Genomic DNA, 21,119 nt, shown 5'->3' with positions numbered 1-21,119 from the left:
GATAGGTTCAATCAGAATCGGGTATAGCTGGTTATAGCGTGGAACAAACTCGAGTTGGAATAGTCCCCACTTAGGTGTGGACATCAGGCTGCATACCCAATGGGCTTCCAAGTACCAGCCTTGGCTGCATTTTGTAGAACCTGCTTGATTCAAGTCAGGCCTGGTCTGGTATTACTATATGTAATCAGGACTGATTTGGGCCAGTCCAATTGACAAGACAATGGGCCCAAGTCCAGCTTGGCTTAAACTTGACAATAATCTGGTGGAACTTTAAGGTTCTTAAACTTGGTATGGATGGGATCACGGAATCAAATGGACATGTGCGCTATAAGGAGGGGTTCCAACATTGGAAGACTACATGCTTTATCAATTGAGTTATTTCAACTCTCTCCAAGTATAAGCTTTTACACTCCTCTTTTAAAACTCCATCAAAGTTTAGTTATTATAGGCAACCATGAAAGGTTGGATTAATTTTACCATTAATCTTGGAGATAATGCTCTGTTAGTTTTGTAACCCCATCTATAACTCATGCACATTATATTACAAGTAGCTCTTAAATAATATTAAATTAAATAATTAAATGACATAATTTTAATGAGCTCATCATTTTTGTGATTCTTTGAGTTTCATTTGTGAGACCCTATGATCACACTAGATCTAATACCTGGATCCAACATCTCTCACTTGGCTATACGAGGCAAACAAGCATATTAAACACTTCATAAGTATGAAACTTTTCTCTCATCCTATAGGTTCTTATATAGTTATGCAATTTTTTCAATCATTTATTTTCAAGTATGAGGTTTTCACCCATGCTACGAGTTATTTCTCACATAGTCACGTGGTCTTTCTATCATTATATAAACCATGATTCTTTTCACATATAGTATATTTTTAGTCATGACATCATGAGGTTTGACATACACTAGCTGAATTTTTTATTCATAATATATCCATATAATGAGGATATTCACAAACTAAATTGTTTTTTCTTATCATGATCATCTTACGCACTCATTTCACATCATTATATGGGTTTTTTATTATATCAAAATTTCAATGATAACCTATAATGTGCAATACCATATGCCAAAAAAATTATTTTCAGTTTTCATCATCCACTGCATTCTTAATTATGCAGTCTATAACTCTAGAACAAACCATGATGAATTATTTTGCACATATATATATCATGAGGTTGTCATATTCATTCAAATACATCGTAATGTAAGTCTCATTTTCTTAATAGTCATGGGGTTTCTTATGGCTCTTCTATGACCATATTATAGGACATTATCATGTGCTAATAACTTTACACAAAATCCACATGCACATTAGTGGAGTATTATAAACTTTCATCAATTCATGAATTCATAATAAATTATAATTCGACAAACATAACAAATACTCTCACTATTCAAATTTCACCATAGATAATACTCTCATTATTTATGTGCATCATCATCACATACAACATACTTTAACTCTCATCATGTTAACCATCACCTTATCATTTTGCATCGATGTATCCAAATTCAAAGTCACTAAAAACATGAATACAATCATGTTGCATACCATGTATAAAACTTTTAAAATATGAAAACATCTCTTCACTCATTCATACAAGCAAACCATAAGTAACATGATTTTATGATGACTATTTATGCAAATAAATATCCACATATATGAGCTAATTATAATTTAGCTCACTTTTCTAACATATTACATTTAAACAATATTGCATTAAGATATTACAAACTAGAAGCAATATGCATTAGTAATAAAACTTAAGTCCTCACATGCAGATTCAATTTGAATATTCATCGGATCCATATTCAATGAGGATTATTCTTTTGTGTCCTATTACCATTTGGGTATGCTAAGCATTTATACTTTAATCTTATCAAATATGATAATGAACAATCAACATGCCAAAGTATAAGCTCATATCCACTTATGAATCCATGAAAAATTTATATCCAAATCTATTGGATTTATATGAGTTTATATCCAAAATTGACTTAAGATGTTATGATCAAGTACAACATGACTCATAGTAAAAAAATGAATCTTCATGCAAGTTTAGATACGTCAAGCAAAACCATGAGTTAAAAACAATTTGATTGTAATTCAAATCCATTATATACGTGGATAAAATATATTTAATATACAACTATTTAGACCCCTCACTTAACTTTGGATCAACTATAAATAAGTTGGATCTAAAACATGAACTATTCATAAAGCATACCCCAACAAGATATTTTTGGATCTTATTATATTATTATTAAAATAACAAAATTAAGACATTAAAAAATATGCCTAATTTTAAGTATAAAGCTATGCAATTTTATGGGTTTGAACTGATTATATATTAAGTTTATTCATATGTTTAATCATGGGTTATTGAGATTTGACTGTAGTTCAAATCCATATTCTTAGATTTTAAATTTAAATAGATTCATAGAGTATATCTGGTATTATACTTTTTGGATTCATAACTAGATTATTACATAAGATGACTCAATAAAAAACTACTCAAATTATACATGCATCGAAACATACATGATCTTACATAACCGAGTTAAATAAACGTGGATGTCATTATACTAATTTAAAACCACAATAGATACATATATAATAACATCAAACAATGGCTACCCATAATTAGATCCAAAATATATCTAGCATGCTACTATCTGGATCCATTATAAAACTATATCAAAACTAGATCCATACAATAAAGGCATCCAATAAAGGACTGTCCACAGGACACATGCATCAAGATGTCTGCCGTCCTACATAATTAATTTAAATAATCTCATATCCCATCATGTTAGTTTATATAGAGGTTTAACTCAAACCATAATTAGGTCCATAAAAGTCAATAAGTGCATAGTAAAAAATAATGTTAAAATCAAATCTCACTATTGAGATCCGACATGGGTTATCAAACCCAACATGTAAACCTATTAAAGTTTTATAGAAGCTTTTCTGAAAAATTAATAGTTCTGGCCTTTGTAAATTTTGGAGAAAATATAACCACGGTTTGCAAATACGAAGAAGTGCTAGCCATTCACTTGTACATATCATGCGCAAAGCCACCCCCTTGAGTTTTCTAAGGTTAACCACTCATATTCTTTTTAACCTAGCTTTCACAAATTTGAAAATACTGAATACTAAAACCTTGCAACGAAGATTGAGGTTAGGGCTTCATTTTTCTGCATTTTAATTATAATTTTACAGCAATATTCATGCAGTAACAACCTTTCTGCAAGATTCAAAAACAAGCACTAAACAGTAAAGAGAGAATAATTTGACCACTATTCTCATAATTTAATATGCCACAACAATTAAACAGTAAATATTACGAGTATTATGCACTGCCCAGTAAACTCTGAAACTCAAAACCTCTTATTGGAATTACCAAAAAGTCAAAAAGTGAGGTAGCCTTTTTGAAAAATATGAAATTATGACATGCTTGTGAGAATCTTAAAAATCTAACTGCTACTGTAAAAAAAATTCAACATTTTAGTCACCAATATGAAACACACTTTATTTAACCCTTGATTTGTAAAATATTAATTTTATGTGGTTCCATTTGCAAATCTTAAACCAAAGAAATACACGAGAGAGACTTGGGTTGCATCGCCATTGGGAAAACACAAAGAGGAAGAAGGGACAGCCACGAGAGAGGTTGTTGACCATGGTACTCGGCCGACGATGCACGCGGTTCTGAAAATAGCATTAAGGATTGTGGTTTTACTTATTTATGGGTGCTTTCCCTTGTATTTGCAGGTTCTTTGGGAAATAGACTCGATGCAACAACAAAGCAAGCACACCAACATACCCTTAACCACAGCTCAACTTGGTGGATCAACATCCAAACCAAGACTCTGATACCACTGTTGAAACTGTAAGGGTTCTTAAACTTGGTATAGATTGGATCACTGAATCAAATGGGCATTTACACTAAAAAGAAAGATTGAACCTCCAATATTGTGACGACCACATGTTCTATCAATTGAGTTATTTCAACCCTCTCCAAGCATGGACTTTCACAGGCTGAATTAATTCTAGAATTAATCTTAGAGATAATACCCTATTAGTTCTGTAACTCCATCCATAACCCATGCACATTAGGTTATAGGTATCCCTTAAATGAAATGTTATAAATAATCTTAATGAGTTTAGCATTTTTGTGGCACTTGAGGTTCCATTTGTAAGACCCTATAGCCACACTAAATCTGATACCTAGATCCAACGTAATCAAGCCCAGCTAATGATGGGCCCTTAATTGGGCCAGCTTGGTCCGTAAGGTTTGTGGGTTTAATGATGCAACCAGAGAAGCTTTGAATTTACTTGGACCTTCTTGGGTTATTTTAAGGGGTTCAAAACATTGCTATAATCAGATATTCTAGTATAATTTATTTCATGTGGATTTGAAAACCCCAAATAAAATTAAGATCGAAGATTAGAAGGGTTTACTAAATAAGACTAAAACCCAAATGGCACCATTGGCATCCATAGTGACACAATTATGGCATACCCAGGAATCTGAACCATATGAATGCAAACTGTTTGGATTTGGAACAACTAAACACATGGAAAATTGGATCTGGATCGAATTAGAAACAACCCAAAATTGCAAAACTTCCATCCTCGATTCAACCCATGTGCATAAGTGAACCCATAGAATAGGAAGAGAACAAACACTGCAAATGTGATGGAAAGAAAATAAAAGGGAAACACGAATTAACATTAATAGGTGAGTTGCCAATATTTAATAAAATAAGAAGCAAATAACCCTTAAATGTACATGGCAAAATTGAAAATTTTTAAATCAAATGCATGAAAGGTTTGATCTGTTTCATATGCTACCACCCCCGTCCATTTGTCGACAGAAAAAGCAAAAGGAAAAAGAAAAAGGCAGGAAAACAAATATCCTCTTTCATATATATATATATACTCTTCTTGGATCACACTCGCTTCCTCTTTAGGGTTTCCTCTCTCTCTCTCTCCAATGGCAGTCACCTTCTCTGATCTCCACACAGAAGCCGGCCTTAAACACCTCAATGAATTCCTCTCCAACAAGACCTATATTTCTGGGTATGTGCCCAAATCCTTGTTTTTTCCCTCTCTTTGGTTTGTAGGGTTTTGGGTTTTTTGCTTATCTGTATCCTTTCTCTCTGCTTATCTCTGTCGTTTCTTCTTCTTTTTTTGTATCTTTTTTTGTTTTGGGTACTTGGGTTGATGTATCCTTTTTGGTTTATTGCAGAGAACAGCTGAGCAAGGACGACATCAGGGTGTTTGCAGCCATTGTGAAGGCGCCCGGTGGGGAATTCCCGAACGTGGCTCGGTGGTACGAGCACGTCTCTTCCAGCCTCTCGGCAAGGTTTGAGCCATTTCGTGATCTGCGGTTCTTTATTTTCTCTGGTTTCTGTAGGATTCTTCAATCTTGTGGCTTCTCTAGTTTTCATTTTTGGGTTTTGTTTTTTTCTCTCGTTTCTGATACCTGATGTGATGAAATTTAGTGAGGTGACTAAGGATTTTTTTGGGTAATTGGTTGTGTATTTATAGATTTCGTGATGCAAGTAGGATTTTGGGTTTGGTGATGCTACATTGATAGCTCGGGCGATTTTTCCTCCGGAAAAGGTGTGTGTAAGGATTGGAATGTTGTGTGCTTTGGAATTTCGATAGCTTGATGTTATAGGAGTAACTTATGTTTTCCCATAAAAAACGAGCATGGTGAGCTTTGAAATTGAGGAGGTGAGACACAGGAGGGATGAAGGGAGAATCAAGCATAAGTCTGTTACCCCAGAGTGTAGGTTGCTCAACGGATCTTAGTATTCGAGAGAACGTGGAGGGACAATGAGTGCAAATAACTATAACTCGAGTCGTTTAGGCTGGTGAAGACCTCCTAGAGGCTTGGGATCACCATAATTGCATCCGTCATAGACGGACGATTATCCTTTTTTCATGGTTGTTGGTATGGTCAGAGACGTAGTTTATGATGTTCTCGATCCTGTTAACACAGTCTAAAGTCCTCTGTAGTTTGGCTAATGTGATTAGCCAGCTTTTTGGAGGTGTTTGTTTCTCTCTTCTCTCTATGTATTTTACATTCTCAGGCTTTGTTCTGGACACTTGAGCATGACGGGTGCATGCTTCTGGTCTGGAAAACATAGACTAGAGTGTCTGGGTTCTTAGCGTTTGACTATTTCAATTTCTGGTTCTTGTGCAAGCATCTGTTTTAAATTATTTTAATTAATTTGGAGGAAGTTAAATACATTCAGCTTTTGATTGAATGAAATCAAGGAGTTAAGGGTAAGAAAATTTTCATATATACATACAACATATGGATACACAATGTATATTCATATGATAAGCTGCTTATCTGCATTATTTTGATTGTTACTGCAACAATCCTTGGAGTTCTTGTGTCTAGCAGCTTGTCAATTTTGAGAGTTTTGTACCTGATTTTTTCAAGATGCCATTTTTCTTTGAATAAGTAGTTGTTCGTTTCTATCTAGTTAATGAATTTATTTGCTGCATCTTGCTTCTAAAGGGTTGTGGATTTCTTGTATATATTTTTAATCAATATCTAGTTGAGGTACAGCTACTGCCAATACTAGGAGGTTCTTTTTTATCTTTCAGAGTATGGTCTTTACTACTATGAAAATCAAACCAACTACATCTCAAAATGCTTTAACTAGCAACATGTTGATTCATGGTACCCATTCTAGAATTGTGATTTATTGTTGGAAGGGGAAAAGTGAAGAAGTGTAAATGGAATTATGGAGAGTTGGAAAAAGCATGAAGAAAATAATGCAAAGGACCATGGAAGGAAAAAAAAGACTAGATGCTCCTCATTGCAGATGTAGAGTAAATAGTTGTCTTCATTGTCCAAGATCCACATGTCATTTTCTTATTAGAAGGTTTTAAGCTTGTTTAAGGCTAGAATGATTGGTGTTTGTACTATACTCTCTCTGGGTCATTGATAATCCGTTTTAGGGCATTTCTTGAGATCACTGAATTGGAACAGTTAGCATGTCTGTTTATGTTTAGGTATCAGCTGATTCTTTTGTAAATTCAGGAGACTATGGTTGTCGCTGTTAGCTTTATCTTTTTATTTTTATTTTCCTCTAATTTAATCTTTTCCTCCCTTTGATTGTTGCCTTCTTGTCCAACTTTATCTTGAACTTTCTGTATTCCTGTTGAATATTGAAATTTGATTTTTCCTCTGAAGTTACATAGTCTGATTTCATCATGCATTTTGATCACCTTTCCTATGCTACAAACGTTGGGCTAATATATTGAGTGTTTTTTTCCTGTTTCTATTTCACATCATGGTGGCTGATGCATAATCTATGCAGGTTTCCTGGCAAAAGTGTTGGAGTTAGAATATCTGGTCAAGCATCTGCAGGTGCAACGGTTGAGGAAGTTATCAAGGTCTGCACATGATCCATTGGTTTTGTTTTGTGAATTGTCGTTCATATTGGCATGCACACAACTGTATATGCACATATTGAGACACATGCACGCAGGCACACACACACACACACACAGTGATAGGCATGCATTAAAATTCCCTTGCCTTTTCAGGCCGCACCTGAGGCAGATGATGATGACTTGGATCTCTTTGGAGATGAGACCGAGGAGGATAAGAAAGCAGCAGAAGAGCGTGAGGCAGCTGTAAAATCATCTTCCAAGAAAAAAGAGAGTGCGAATTTTCTTTTAGTTCTGTTGGTGTTTTACTGTTAACATAGACGTCAGTTTTTGCTTTCTTTTCAATTGCTTTCATCAATAATTTTGCCTTCCATATTTTCTAAGTTTAATGGGAGGAATGGATTGTGATTTGGTTCCTATATCAGAACAACCTTTTAATATTTAGTGCTCTACTCCTCCTAGGGAATACTGTCCCTGCATAACAGTTAAGCCCTTTAGTCATTCTGAATATCAAATGTGTCATGAATATCCTTGTTGTTTCACAGACTTAGGTTGTTTTTTCTCTGTTCAACTTTAGGTGGGAAATCCTCCGTCCTTTTGGATGTGAAGCCGTGGGATGATGAAACAGACATGAAAAAGCTAGAAGAGGCTGTTCGCAGCATCCAAATGCCGGGCCTTCTATGGGGAGCATGTACTACTTCCTCTACTTTTTTCCCCATGGCCGCCTCTTTTCAATTGCACTGTTTCTCTTTGTATATCAACAAAGATGTGGATGTTGAATCTGTTTTCTTTTACAGCAAAACTCGCACCAGTTGGTTACGGCATAAAGAAGCTGCAGATCATGATGACCATTGAGGATGACCTTGTGTCTGTTGACTGCCTTATAGAGGATCACCTCACTACCGAGCCAGCAAATGAATACATTCAGAGCTGTGACATTGTTGCTTTCAACAAAATCTAGACTTGGTGAAATCAACTATTTGGTAGATAGTGTTGTGTCAGTTCCACTTTAGATCATGTTATAATTCTTAATCTCCTATTTCAAGTATTGTTGCAATAGTTGCAAGATGTGGCATCAAGACATCCTTTTTTAGCAGAGAATCTTGTTTTCTTAGTTTACAATATTTTGAGTGCTGTATGACTATTCTCTTAACAAATTTTGGGGATCAGTTAATATTGTTATAACCTTATTATGTAGTATTTATTAGCTATTTCTAGCTTTTAGGGTTATCCTTGATTCAGTTATTGTTGTATGTGAGTTCTAAAGTGATCCTAAACAATAATTTGCAGTTGAAAAATGTTATGTTACAGGATATCAATTTCCCAAATTTTTGCCCACGAGGGCTTCCTCGTCTGGTAGGGGCGACCAGTGAATGTCACTAAGCTGAAGGGATGTCATGAGTTCAAAACCCATGGGTGTGTGTCCCTTGCTACAAGGCCGAAACTGGGTGTAATCTGTGGTGGGCGATGGGGGAGCCCTGGGGTTTTTACACCAATGAGCTTGTGAGTGAGGTGGTTTTCCCGCAGTTATCCAAAAAGAAAAGAAATCCCAAATGTGATCATTGGTAGATGATGTGACATTTATTCATCTTGCCTTCCAAAAGGGAAGTATAAAGTGTGCTATCTTTCTGATGGCGAACAAGTTAGTGTTACCAAGATTTGGAATCTGTTAGTTCATGATGGGCGTCTCTTGAAGTTTGAGCTTGTTTGGTTTTCATGAAACTGGAAGCTAAGTTCGGAGCAAATGGATGGTGAATTTCGTTGAATAAATTCATAGACAATTCTAATTGATGAAAACAAAAATCAAATCCATAAAAGGCTTAGTTCACACTAGTTTTCTTATATATATATATATATATATATATATATATATATATATATATATATATATATATATATATATATATATGGAGAGAGAGAGGAGTAGCTGCCTACTCCGAGATAAGGGGGGTTTCTGAGTTGCTTTTCTCAAATCTGACTACCAAGATGTGTTCGGTATGGCAAAAAAATGATACTTAGTGTTTCTTTTATAAAAAAACAGGATTTTTAAGCCTTGAATATTTATGATATTTATAAAAAAATTACACTGTTGATTTTCAAACCTTATAAAAACATACCTGCTCGAATGATGCAAGAGTCAATTCTTATAAAATCAATCACTTAGAACACGTGTACGGTCAGATTGGCTACAAACATGAAAAATAACCAGTCAAAAGCCCCCATAGGGCAACGGTAGACAGATGGGTGTATGCACTATATATATATATATATAAACCCATAAAACGGAAATGGAAAAATAGCAGTTTTGTGATTCTGATATGCGATCGTATACCCTGTTGTTACTATGTTGGAGCTGGCCATTATACCATTGGTAGCTGCCTCTTCTTTCTTCACTTCCTATGTTCTCTTTGTTTAATATATTCATGAACAATCTACAAAAGTATGCCTAATTTAACATCTATTTACAAAAGGCAACCCAACATGTGGGTTACATACAATCGCTTGCTTTGTCTGTGAAATGACGTTTTTTTCCTCATTTCATGGATTGGCTTTTTTGCTAAATAAATCAACAATGAGGGTACTTTAGTTACTTTCTTGACCAAACAAAAACCAATTGAAGGAATTTAGGATTAAGCGTGTCTTTGAAACATAAATTATAAAAGCAGAAGCCCAAATGTAATAATCGGAATTAGATTATAAAAGCAGATGGTTAAATGTAATAATTGAAATATTAGATGGTATTTTTTTAGTTATAATCAAGCTGCGGTTGGGCAGATCCTGACCAGTTCATTGATCGGATGACCTAAATCAATACAAACCATGGATGTTAGGCGCCCAGTCTGGGGGTTTATCCATCGTTATATGACTAGAACCAATTAGGGGTGTCAATGGGTCGGGTTTATCCGGATCAAACCCTATAGGGTCCAGGTATGATGACAAACAAGAAGATCCAATTAAGACCTAGGTTGGGACCCGAAGATTTGATTAATACATGGATCTGGGTATAGTTTGTGAAATTTTATTCCAGACCCGGGCTCGACACGAGTTCTAATTAAGACCCACAATTTTTTAATGTAAAAATGAAAAAAAATATTATTTTACTGGGTATGGTCTGGGTCTGGTTCATGTAGTTCTTATCGGGTCCTGGTATGGTTTCTCTTATATTAGACCCGATTAGACCTGGGTCCAGACCCGATACTATACCCAAAAATCTGGTCCAAGTCTGATTTCACCTGGGTCTGAACCAAAACCAATGCGTTGACATCCCTAGAACCAATCACTGCCCATTTAGCCAATTTACAACAAGCATTACAAGACTTGGGGACCATCTTTTTTTTTTTGAAAGGCAAGCTGGGGTTAGGCAGACCCCTACCAGTGATACAACTATACCATTGGGTTTTGAACCTCAAACGTCCCAACAAAAGGTGACGTGTACTAGCTGCTCCTACCATACTAGAGGAGCCCCCCGTTGGTTAGGAACTATCTATTTATGAGAAGAGAAGCTGACACATTCAAAATTACCACATAATTAAAGTTTCATACAAAATACCTTTACAATCTTTGGAAACTGTATGTACATTGGGAGCACTCCTTTGGGCAAATTGAAGCTATTTTGCTTAGTAGGCAAAAACTTGTCCCCTGATTCATCAGTGGTGGTCTCAAGCCCACATAGACCACAGAAAGACTTCATATCAGATTCCTGCAATCAAGCATCACAAACAACTTAGAAAACACAATATGTGTTATTATTTTGTTCAAAATATACCTCTTTGTAACCAAGGTTTTTGGCAAAATAACTCAATTATTTTGTCTAGTTTTTGAGAAAGCTTTTTGAAGGGAAAAACTTACTTTATGAAAAACAAGTTTAGTCCCATATTTATTATCTTTAAAAACTTCATGAGTTTAAAATGAGGAAAGTTGTTTTAGAGGGCAAGGCCTTCAAGGGGCATTAGATCTTGGACTTGCCAAAAAAAATTAAAATATTAATTATTAATTATTATTGGCTTCGGCTTTGACTTGTGAAACTCCTTTGTGCCTTGCGAAATTCCTTTGAGACTTATGAATTTCCTTTCTGGTTTGCAATATTCTTTTTTGCCTTGCGACCTTTGGGTTAACCTCAATGTGTCTACACGTTGGGATGGTCACCCGGTTTTGGGTGGTGGCCATTTTTGATGGGCCAGTTATGTTGCACTTGTTCGTCTGAGTGCATCATATGCTTTAAGGTAAAAAAAAAGGTTGGTTTTCCCTCACCATGAAGTTGTTCATGTCATTGAGGCTAACCTACCAAGTGACATGAGTGGTTAGTACAGCACGAGAAGGTGTGAGCATGGTTGTATCTCAAAAGCGAAGTTGTGCACAACACTGCTGCACTCGGGTTCATTTCCTGTGAGGCAATTGTCGCTTTTAAGAGAATGCATCATTCCCACCAATAAGAGCAAAAAGTGTTTCAGATCTCCTATAACAGTTGCCATTCAGATCGTGCAGAAGAATGCAAAGAAGTTTCCAACAATTTAAAAGTGTTTCAAATCTCCTACAATGATCGATGTGCTGAAGAAAGTGTAGAAATTTTCAATAATTTAAAAGTGACATCATGCTCCATAGTGACCGTATATTAAGATGTTTGATTCATCGTAAAAAATTGAATGGAGTAAGGTGTGTTGTTAATTTTTTTTCTTGGTCCATCGGCTTGGCAATAAGCTATAGCTTACGCCTTTTGGACCGAAGGCTTGTATGCTGATGCATACTTGAGCCGATCTATAGCGGATCTATGAGATTTTTAATGGGTATTTCCTAATATTTTGAAACATCTTTCACGTTGATGATTTTTTATTGATGTTTTCCATCATTAGAATGTACATTTTGATGCATGAATTATTCTATTTTGGGCCATGTTATTGGATCCAAAATTGGGCTTTTGGATCAATATTCTGATACATTTTCTTATGCTAATCTATTTTAGATTTTTTATTCTTGTGGGATCCATTAAGTTGTTTGATTCTTATTATCTGTCTTTTTAGTATAAACTCAAGGTTGTGTTTTGGGTCTTTTCTAAATGAAGCATGTTTTTCCTGATTTTGGATCTATATCTGTTTCATGTTTAAGATTCATTTGAGATTGATGTACGGTTACATGTATTTATTAACCATGGAAGCCGAATTTTATATGTTGTGATGATAGACAAAAAAAGAGTGCGAAAATGAACTCTCTATTTTCTGGTTTTCCTATGGTTCTTCTTCTTCCTCTCCTCCCTGGCTATGAAACTGTTTAGGGTGGTTGTGTCATGGAGGCTAACCTACCAAGTGCCATGGGTGGTTAGTATAGCATGAGAAGGTGTAAGCTTGGTTGTATCTCAAAAGCGAAGTTGTACGCAACCCTGCTACACTCGGATTCATTCCCAGTCGGGCAACTATCACTTTTAAGAGGGAGCATTGTTGCATGCCTCTAAGCATCATTCCCACCGACTAGAGCAGAAAGTGTTCTGGATCGTGCAGAAGAATGCATAGAAGTTGGAGCATTCCAGATCTCCTACAATGGTTGTTGTGCAAATTTTTTTAATAATATGATCTTTCGCTTTTCCGTAGGTTTATGCTTTTCTTATCTTAAAGTGATTCACATACGTTCATCTTCAAAATCTTCGCTAAGTGAGAGAGTCACTACAAGGATGGGGATCGATAGCAGCAGCTCATTAATGATGACACAAAAAAGTCGCCGCTATTGTTGTACTTGAATTGCCACAATGGCCACTAAATGTCATTGTTATAGGTTTTACTCTATAATGACAACATTCTGGTGTTGTCGTTATAGGGTTTATAATTAGGGTCCAATATCATGCCCTAAATCTATTTCTTTTTCTCTCCCTCTGTGATCTCACTTTTGCAGTTTCAATTTTCATTTTTTAAACCCTAAGCTTCTCCTACAGTAATTGCGAACGGCCCCTCTAGTCTCTCCTCTGGCGTCGATGACCTGGATTCTGACGGCCCTGGTTTGGCATTTGCGATAGTTCATGCACATCTGTTCTAACTGATGAGTGGCCTCTCTCTCTCTCTCTCTCTCTCAAGCTTGAGCCATTAGGCTGCATGGTCGCAGCTTACAACTTGGTCTCTCTCTCTCTCTCTCTCTCTCTCTCTCTCTCTCTCTCTCTCTCTCTCTCTCTCTCTCTCTCTCTCTCTCTCTCTTAAGGTTTCATTGTGTCATTTTACAACATGGCACTTTGGTTATGAAAATCCTTGAATTTGGGGCTCTCAGAGATACCCAGATCCTATTTTCCTTTTGATTGTCTCCCCATTCACCAAAATCTTAGTTTTCTTATGAATATTATTCAGGTCAACACTTTCCTTGCCCATGCTCGGGAAATTAAGTTCAAGTCAGGTCAAAGCATCTTGTGGCTCCATATTTTGGCTACCAGCATTTACTATGAGCATGATAACTAGTACATCAAAGTTGCTTCTTTCATAGTTTATGGTCATCGTCAACTTGATTAAATTTGCTTTGCAAAACTAACACAACAAGAAAACACATCATTATCGACCATAAAAATGGCAATAATAAATTATCATTGTCAATAATAAATTAATCGCGATGATAAACAATGTCACAGTAAAAATTGTTATAGTCGACAATATAATATCGTCGCTCCTATCTCATTGATAATATGAATAGGATTATAGGAACATGCAAAAGATGGTCGAGACTATATATTGCTGACAATATTATCGTCACCTTTTAAATATGACGATAAGTAATTGTTGCCTATTATCTTTTATACTTTTTGTAATATAGACGATGATAATTATCATCATATATATTCTTATTTGAATATGTTAGTGACAATAATTATCGTTGTTAAAAGATTATAAATAATTGGCATATTAATGATGATATTATCACCGTCAATATGTCGATTATTTGTAATCTATTAACGACGATAATTATCCTCACCAGTATGTTGTCAATAGATTACAAATGATCAACATATTGATGACAATAATTATTGTCGTCAATATGCTTAGTATGCAATCTATTGACGACAATAATTATCGTCACATGTATTCCTATTTGAATATGTTAACGATGATAATTATCATCATCAATAGATTACAAATAATTAGCATATTGATTATGTTAATTATCGTCGTTAATAGATTATAAATAATTAACATATTAACGATCATAATTATTGTCGTCAATATATTGATCATTTGTAATCTATTGATCAACATATTAATTACCATAATTATCATCGTCAATATACTGAGTATGTAATCTATTGATAACAATAATTATCGTCATCAATATGTTATCAATAGATTATATATAATCAACATAGAAGACGATAATTATCGTCGTCAATGTGTTGTCAATAGATTATAAATGATCAACATATTGATTACAATAATTATCATCAATATGTCATTATTTGTAATCTATTGACGATGATAATTATCATCTTTAATATGTTGATTATTTGTAATATATTGACGCTGATAATTATTGTCGTCAATATGATGGTAAGCATCAAGATTTTCATAGGTTTTTTTTTTATTTTTTTCTAAAATTTAACTATACGGATGAGATCTAGATGCATGATTTTATAGAAATAGACTTTTGAATCATTCGATTACGATGTATAAGAAGGATTTTTTAAGGCTTGAAAATCAAGGGCACATGATTTTTATAAACTTGCAAGCATAAAAAATCATATTTCTTGATACAATTATAATTATCCAATAGTTGATTCCAAGCAAATTGACTACGTCAAATGCATTTGTAGGATTAGATTTGCAAAAAAAACTATGAACTCGGTTCATACCAGTTTACATATTTTGTTAGTTTACATATTTCAGTTTTCATGTGGAAGACCCGGAATGATTTTCTTTTTTGATTCATATCGCCGACCCCAATTGTTTTGGGATGAAGGCGTAGTTGTTGTTGTTGTTGTTGTACATATTTCAGTTTTCTTTGATCTAGGGTAACTAAAATATGTAAACCGATATGCAATAAAATAGGTTTATTTTATTTTATTTTTAAATTTCACTGTACGAATGTGATCTAGATGCATGATTTTATAGAAACAAACTCTTAGATCATCCAATCAGGATGTATAAGAAAGATCTTTTAAGGGTTAAAAATCAATGGCTCAAAATTTTCATAAATATGCATGCATAAAAAATCATATTTTTTTATCTGATTTTTTTATCCGATTATGATGATCCAATAATTGATTCCAAGCAAATGGGCTACACCGAATGCATCTGCAGGGTTAGATTTATAAAAACACCTATGAAAATCTTGGTTCATAAAAATTTACATATTTTGTTAGTTTACATGTTACAGTTTCCCATAATCCAGATTAACTAAAATATGTAAACCAGTCAAATATATAAATTGGTATCACTACCAATTGGGTCCAATCTAAACCCTTTGGAAGATATTGAATATTGTCTAATGACTATGGATTCAAGGTCTTAAGACGATTTTCATTCATAGTGGCCATGTGAACAAGATAATTATACTCTAATTTATTCTCAAATGATAGATTTATGTAATAAAGTGTCACCTCTTAACAATAGCATTGCAGTGAAATTTTGATTAATCATACGAGAGAATGAGAGCAGACCCAGTGATCGTGCCCTAGAACCTTGCAAAGTACTAGGATCACACAAAACATAAAAAATCACTGCACGGATTTTTTTGTTTGTGTTTTATGCAAATTTATGTTTTACACAAAAAAAAATCACAAAATGCTTTATCAATTTTTTGCATTTTGCATGAATCGAGTACTTTGTAAAGTAGTACCTGGGTCGATCACCCACCATCTCTCTCTCTCTCTCTCTCTCTCTCTCTCTCTCTCTCTCTCTCTCTATATATATATATATATATATATATATATATATATAGTAATGCGTTGGTGCTGTCCTTTTTCTCGTTCTGCCCCGTGTTTTTCAAAAATAATAGTTGTTTTGTGTTTTTTCTCACATCTAATATGATAGATGATCTATAGGTTTTGTTTAGTGAGAACCGGCTTTTGGATCACCCAAATCTGACTTGTATATAGGGTTTTCTGGTGATCCAAAATCCTATTCAGATCTATCATAGAGCACTTCAAACTATGGAGCCTAGCAGGGGCAAAACAGGAAAAATGGGCCTAATATGTTCAGTGCCACGTGTAATGCTTTTCAACAATGTTGTCCGTGATACGTATCGTATCATCGAAAGATCGATAAAGATTGATATGATTCTAACTTGAATATGCTATTTTTTAATATATATATATATATATATATATATATATATATATATATATATATATATATATATATATATACCGAAAAGCAATGTTGTCAGTATCGGAATCCGGTCTGTATCTTTTGGCCTACGATTCAGGTGGATCGGTAGATACCGATTCTCAAATGAATCGTTCTGAAAAATAATTAAAAAATATTACATGTTAATCAGAACGTGACACGGGTTACAACTATTAAAATAATATTAAAAAATTAATTTTCAGCTATATTTTATATTTATTAAAAAATAGACGAATCAGGTCAGTATCATATCCATTATGCATTGCATGTAGCACATATAATGTCAACGTCATAACAAATGCCTACATATATCATTATAGGGAATAATACCTACTTATGCTTTGCTTTCGAGATTGGATCAGGTCAGAGTGTGAGCGCTTATGGATGTCGATGATTTCAAGATGAACGACATCCAAACCTGTACGGATTAGACGCCCGTCACTTGGATGGACTCCACTAATTTTTTTTATGTCGTATTTTTGAATGGATGGCTTCTGAATGGTTTAAAATGAACGGCTCACAATGAGCCTATTCACTGTTTTGATAAGCGTCGTTCATTTTTAAGATGAACGACATCAAAGCCGCACTGGCTCTGACGTGATCCTCTCTCTTTGGTTTCTAGCTTAACTTGCAACCAGGAGTACGTTACAGCCATGAGGAATTGCTCCATCTTCCATTATTTGAAGTATGTAAGTGAATAGTGTACCTGTGTAGATCAAAATAGCCCACCTATGACCAAATCCTATGGGTGCATTTGAATCCCTCGATTCTCAAATCGAAGCGAGATCCTTATTCTTTGATTTCCCTCATTTCGGATTGATTTTCCTAAGAAAATTGATTTTTCTTTGGATTTAGGTGTCTCTGGATTCGTGTGGCCACATCAAAGATATTTTAGATGTGCAAAACAGAGGAGACACCCAGCATAGTTGTTCAGCCCAGTTTATTGTTTTGGTACAATGTGATTCAATTTTTTTAAGAATTTGACTTGATGATTTTGTGTATTATGTTTTTCTTTTTTTTGCATATTGTCATTTTGACTTTTTCTCATAATTTGTGCAGCGAGAGGATGCCCCAGCAGCATGTATAGTGTTGTTTTTCTTCTTGGTGTGGCACGTGCACACCAAGTGTTCGTTAAATTATCAAAAAAGGAAATTCGGTGTGGAGTTCGAGAAACCCCTTAAATTTTTTAGTTTCACTATACCTATTATCGAATTTATTAAGGTAGGTCTCCAGCACAGCATGTTGTACGTGTTATGTTTGCCTAAGTATGTAATGTAATATCATATTTAGCGAATTAGGTTTCGAAGTGCTTAATTAGATTATTATATTTTAATGCAAGTTGCTAAATGTATTGAGCATGTAACCTGAATGGTTTAATTAGTTTATTTAATTCTGTAATACATATTTATAAATCTAAAAATTCAGTTATGCCTTAGAAATTATGCTGCATGCTAAGTGTTCGGTAAAATGCTTAAAAGAGATAAAATTTCATATTTAAATACAGTTTTGAACCAAATTTCAAAGATGGTTTCAAAAGTTAACCATGCATGTTTAAAACTTTGTTTTGAAGTGAGTTTTATACACTTTTCTATCATGCTCTCAATAAAAATGCATTTGAATGTGCGCAAATGTGTGTAGTTACTCATGTTAATATGAATATTGTAGCTACGATTTTACACTTTCTCATGCATTGTTTATGTTTGCAATAGAAATTGCTTATAATCACATGTCAAGTCGGTTAGAATTATATTAAATGCTTAAATAGGTATACCATGCAAAAATGAAAATTGTCATGCAGGTTTCGGAATAAAAATAATACTTTATGTTAAGTATTGCATGCAGCTAAAAAGTCACGCACATAAAATACAAAACAATGTGCAAATTGGGTAAACACTCGTGGTAAGTGTATATGATGCAAAAACATCACACATAAACGAGAACTTGTAGAGAGCATGTTAGGTGCACATATATCACTTAGTTGTGGATATCTAGGACTACTATGATTGTAGTTTGGAGATCATGTTGAGCATGATTGAAATGTATGAGAATAGAAGTGTTCTTTTTGTTGTGGTTTAGAAAATCATGCTTGTCATGATTGTAGATAGCGGAAAATGAGGTGTGTTTATTATAGGTACATATTTGAGCATGCATGATTGAATTGAATGTTGCATATTGACGTGAAATCATGGTTTAAATGGATGCTTGTATGAAATGATATTTTTGTGAAGTATGTCATGTATGTAATGAATGAATCATGCATGTTAGTATGAATGAGTTGTGACATGTACTCTGCATATGAGCATATTTGTGATGTAACATGTATCATGCATGATAAAATGAGTTATATGTGACATGTGTCATGCATAAAAGTATGTATGGTTGAATTCATGCATAAAACATGTTGTCAATGGATAATGCATGGAAGCATGTATAAAGGGATCATGTATAAAGCATGTCATTATAAATCATTCATGAGAGCATGTATGAATAAGTCATGCATAGAGCATATTATTTTTGAGTTGTGCACATCTGGATTGACTGTTTAGTTATGCATGAGGGCATGAACTATAGTTATGCATGAGAGGGTTATCATTGAGATAATGACACTGAGATGTGACCTATGACTTAATAATAAAGATAACCCTGGGACCACAGGTTATCTTTTATCTTCCTTAGAGAGGGAAGGCGGTACAAGTTTCGTGAGGCATATTTTTAGGGTTAGATGTGCCTTTTGTCCCCGTCCCATGGAAGTTAGGAGACAGTTTTACCGACGAGTCCTAGGTGATAGTATCACAGTTCTGCAAAGTTAAGGATGCATGTGTGTCTTAGCTCAACGATTTGGTATGGTGTAGGCCATTACTTGGACCATGAGTCATTCTCTCAACCACTGCATTTTAGGGTTGAATTGCACAGGATGGAGCTACTTAAGACTTCAAAATAAAAAATATATATAGAATAATAAACACTCTAGTGATTGTTTCTAAGTGGCTATACCCTTTTTTGTATCAGATGGGTCTGAATAATTAAGAGAAACAATGCATGAGATTTTCTTATGATCACTGATATCATGTGCATAAACATAAACATATATATATATATATATAGAGAGAGAGAGATGTATAGTTTGCTAATGTCTACATATGAGCATATACATGTGAATGAAAAAGGCATATTATGGGTCATGATATGGACCACTTGAGTCAAGTCGAAGACTTGATCACTATGCACATGTGGTGCATTGTGTGTGTGACATTCTGGAAGAGTTGAATGAAGGAGTCGTTCCTATTTGATATTTGTCAAAGGGCATCTGATGGTTATATGGATGGACCTATATATTACATGAGTATGGAAATGCATATCATAGTCATGAGTGGATATGTTTATGTTTTATGTGAATTTGACTATGAATGCTTTCATTTGTTATAGACCGACTATGATATCTTACATGAGTAAAAAATGCATATTATAGTCATGAGTTTGACATGTTTATATTTTATGTGAATTTGAATGTTAATGCTTTCATTTGTTATATATTGATGTCTTATTTATTTTAAAAACATGCGTGTATAAGATATGCAAGAATGGTTAAATGAGATTTTGACATGTTTGTCATATACGATTTGTAAATGAATATGTTATGATTGTGAAGGACTCTGATGTCCTAATTTGTTTGAAAAATATGTGTGTGTGTTTCATGATGGACACAATCAAATGGGATTTTAACCTATTTACTTTACATAAGTATATGTGAATTGCTTGGATGCTTATTCATTTATGTGAATGAATGTCATAGATGTTAATAAATGAACTCATGAATGTCATGGTTGAGTATAATTGAATGTCATGAGAATGAATGAATGCAATGTAAATACATGTTGTGAGTGGATTCCTTTTACCCTCATTTTATAAATGATGGAGATCACACTTTGATTGTACCATTACAAACTTGATTTGTATTTTTCAAGTTTAATTTTTTTATTTTTTAGGAACATATTGTTAATGCCCTAAAATATTACAGATATTATTCTGGAGGACTGAGTGAATAACGAGTTGTTACACACTCTGAGGGACCACTTTTACCTTAGTACAAGCAATCATTTCAATATCCAGCAGTTTAAAAAAAAATCAAACGTTTACAAAATTAAACCATAAAATCACCTTTCCTATCAAAGAATGAAAAATCCCAATCAAATTGTTTATGGATTCCTGGCTGGTCATAACCCAAATCTGTGGCTTCATGGGGATCCTCCTAGTTGCAAGCTTAATGCCGATCGTCATTTTCATATTGACTAGGGTATATATTCAGATCAGATTCGGATCTGCTTAAATAGATTATTTTTGGATTTTGGATCAGTTTTTATATTGAA

At 34.2% G+C, this 21,119-nt stretch overlaps 1 protein-coding gene across 1 annotated transcript; it reads left to right on the top strand.

Annotated features, from left to right (window-relative positions):
- Positions 1-4,982: 4,982 nt before the first annotated feature.
- On the top strand, positions 4,983-8,652 carry LOC149836520 (elongation factor 1-beta 2-like). The gene is made up of 6 exons (XM_090005408.1): positions 4,983-5,110; positions 5,280-5,396; positions 7,375-7,450; positions 7,604-7,721; positions 8,025-8,138; positions 8,245-8,652. Exons 1-6 carry the CDS (start codon positions 5,025-5,027, stop codon positions 8,406-8,408), a joined length of 675 nt encoding a protein of 224 aa, XP_089861534.1. The 5' UTR covers positions 4,983-5,024; the 3' UTR covers positions 8,409-8,652.
- Positions 8,653-21,119: the final 12,467 nt, after the last annotated feature.

Source organism: Nuphar pumila, chromosome 5 (assembly GCF_984573655.1).
Source record: "Nuphar pumila chromosome 5, dmNupPumi1.hap1.1, whole genome shotgun sequence".
In the NCBI taxonomy this organism is placed as follows: domain Eukaryota; kingdom Viridiplantae; phylum Streptophyta; class Magnoliopsida; order Nymphaeales; family Nymphaeaceae; genus Nuphar; species Nuphar pumila.
The sequence above is the reverse complement of the archived record's forward strand: the minus strand, read 5'-3'. Positions and strand labels throughout refer to the sequence as shown.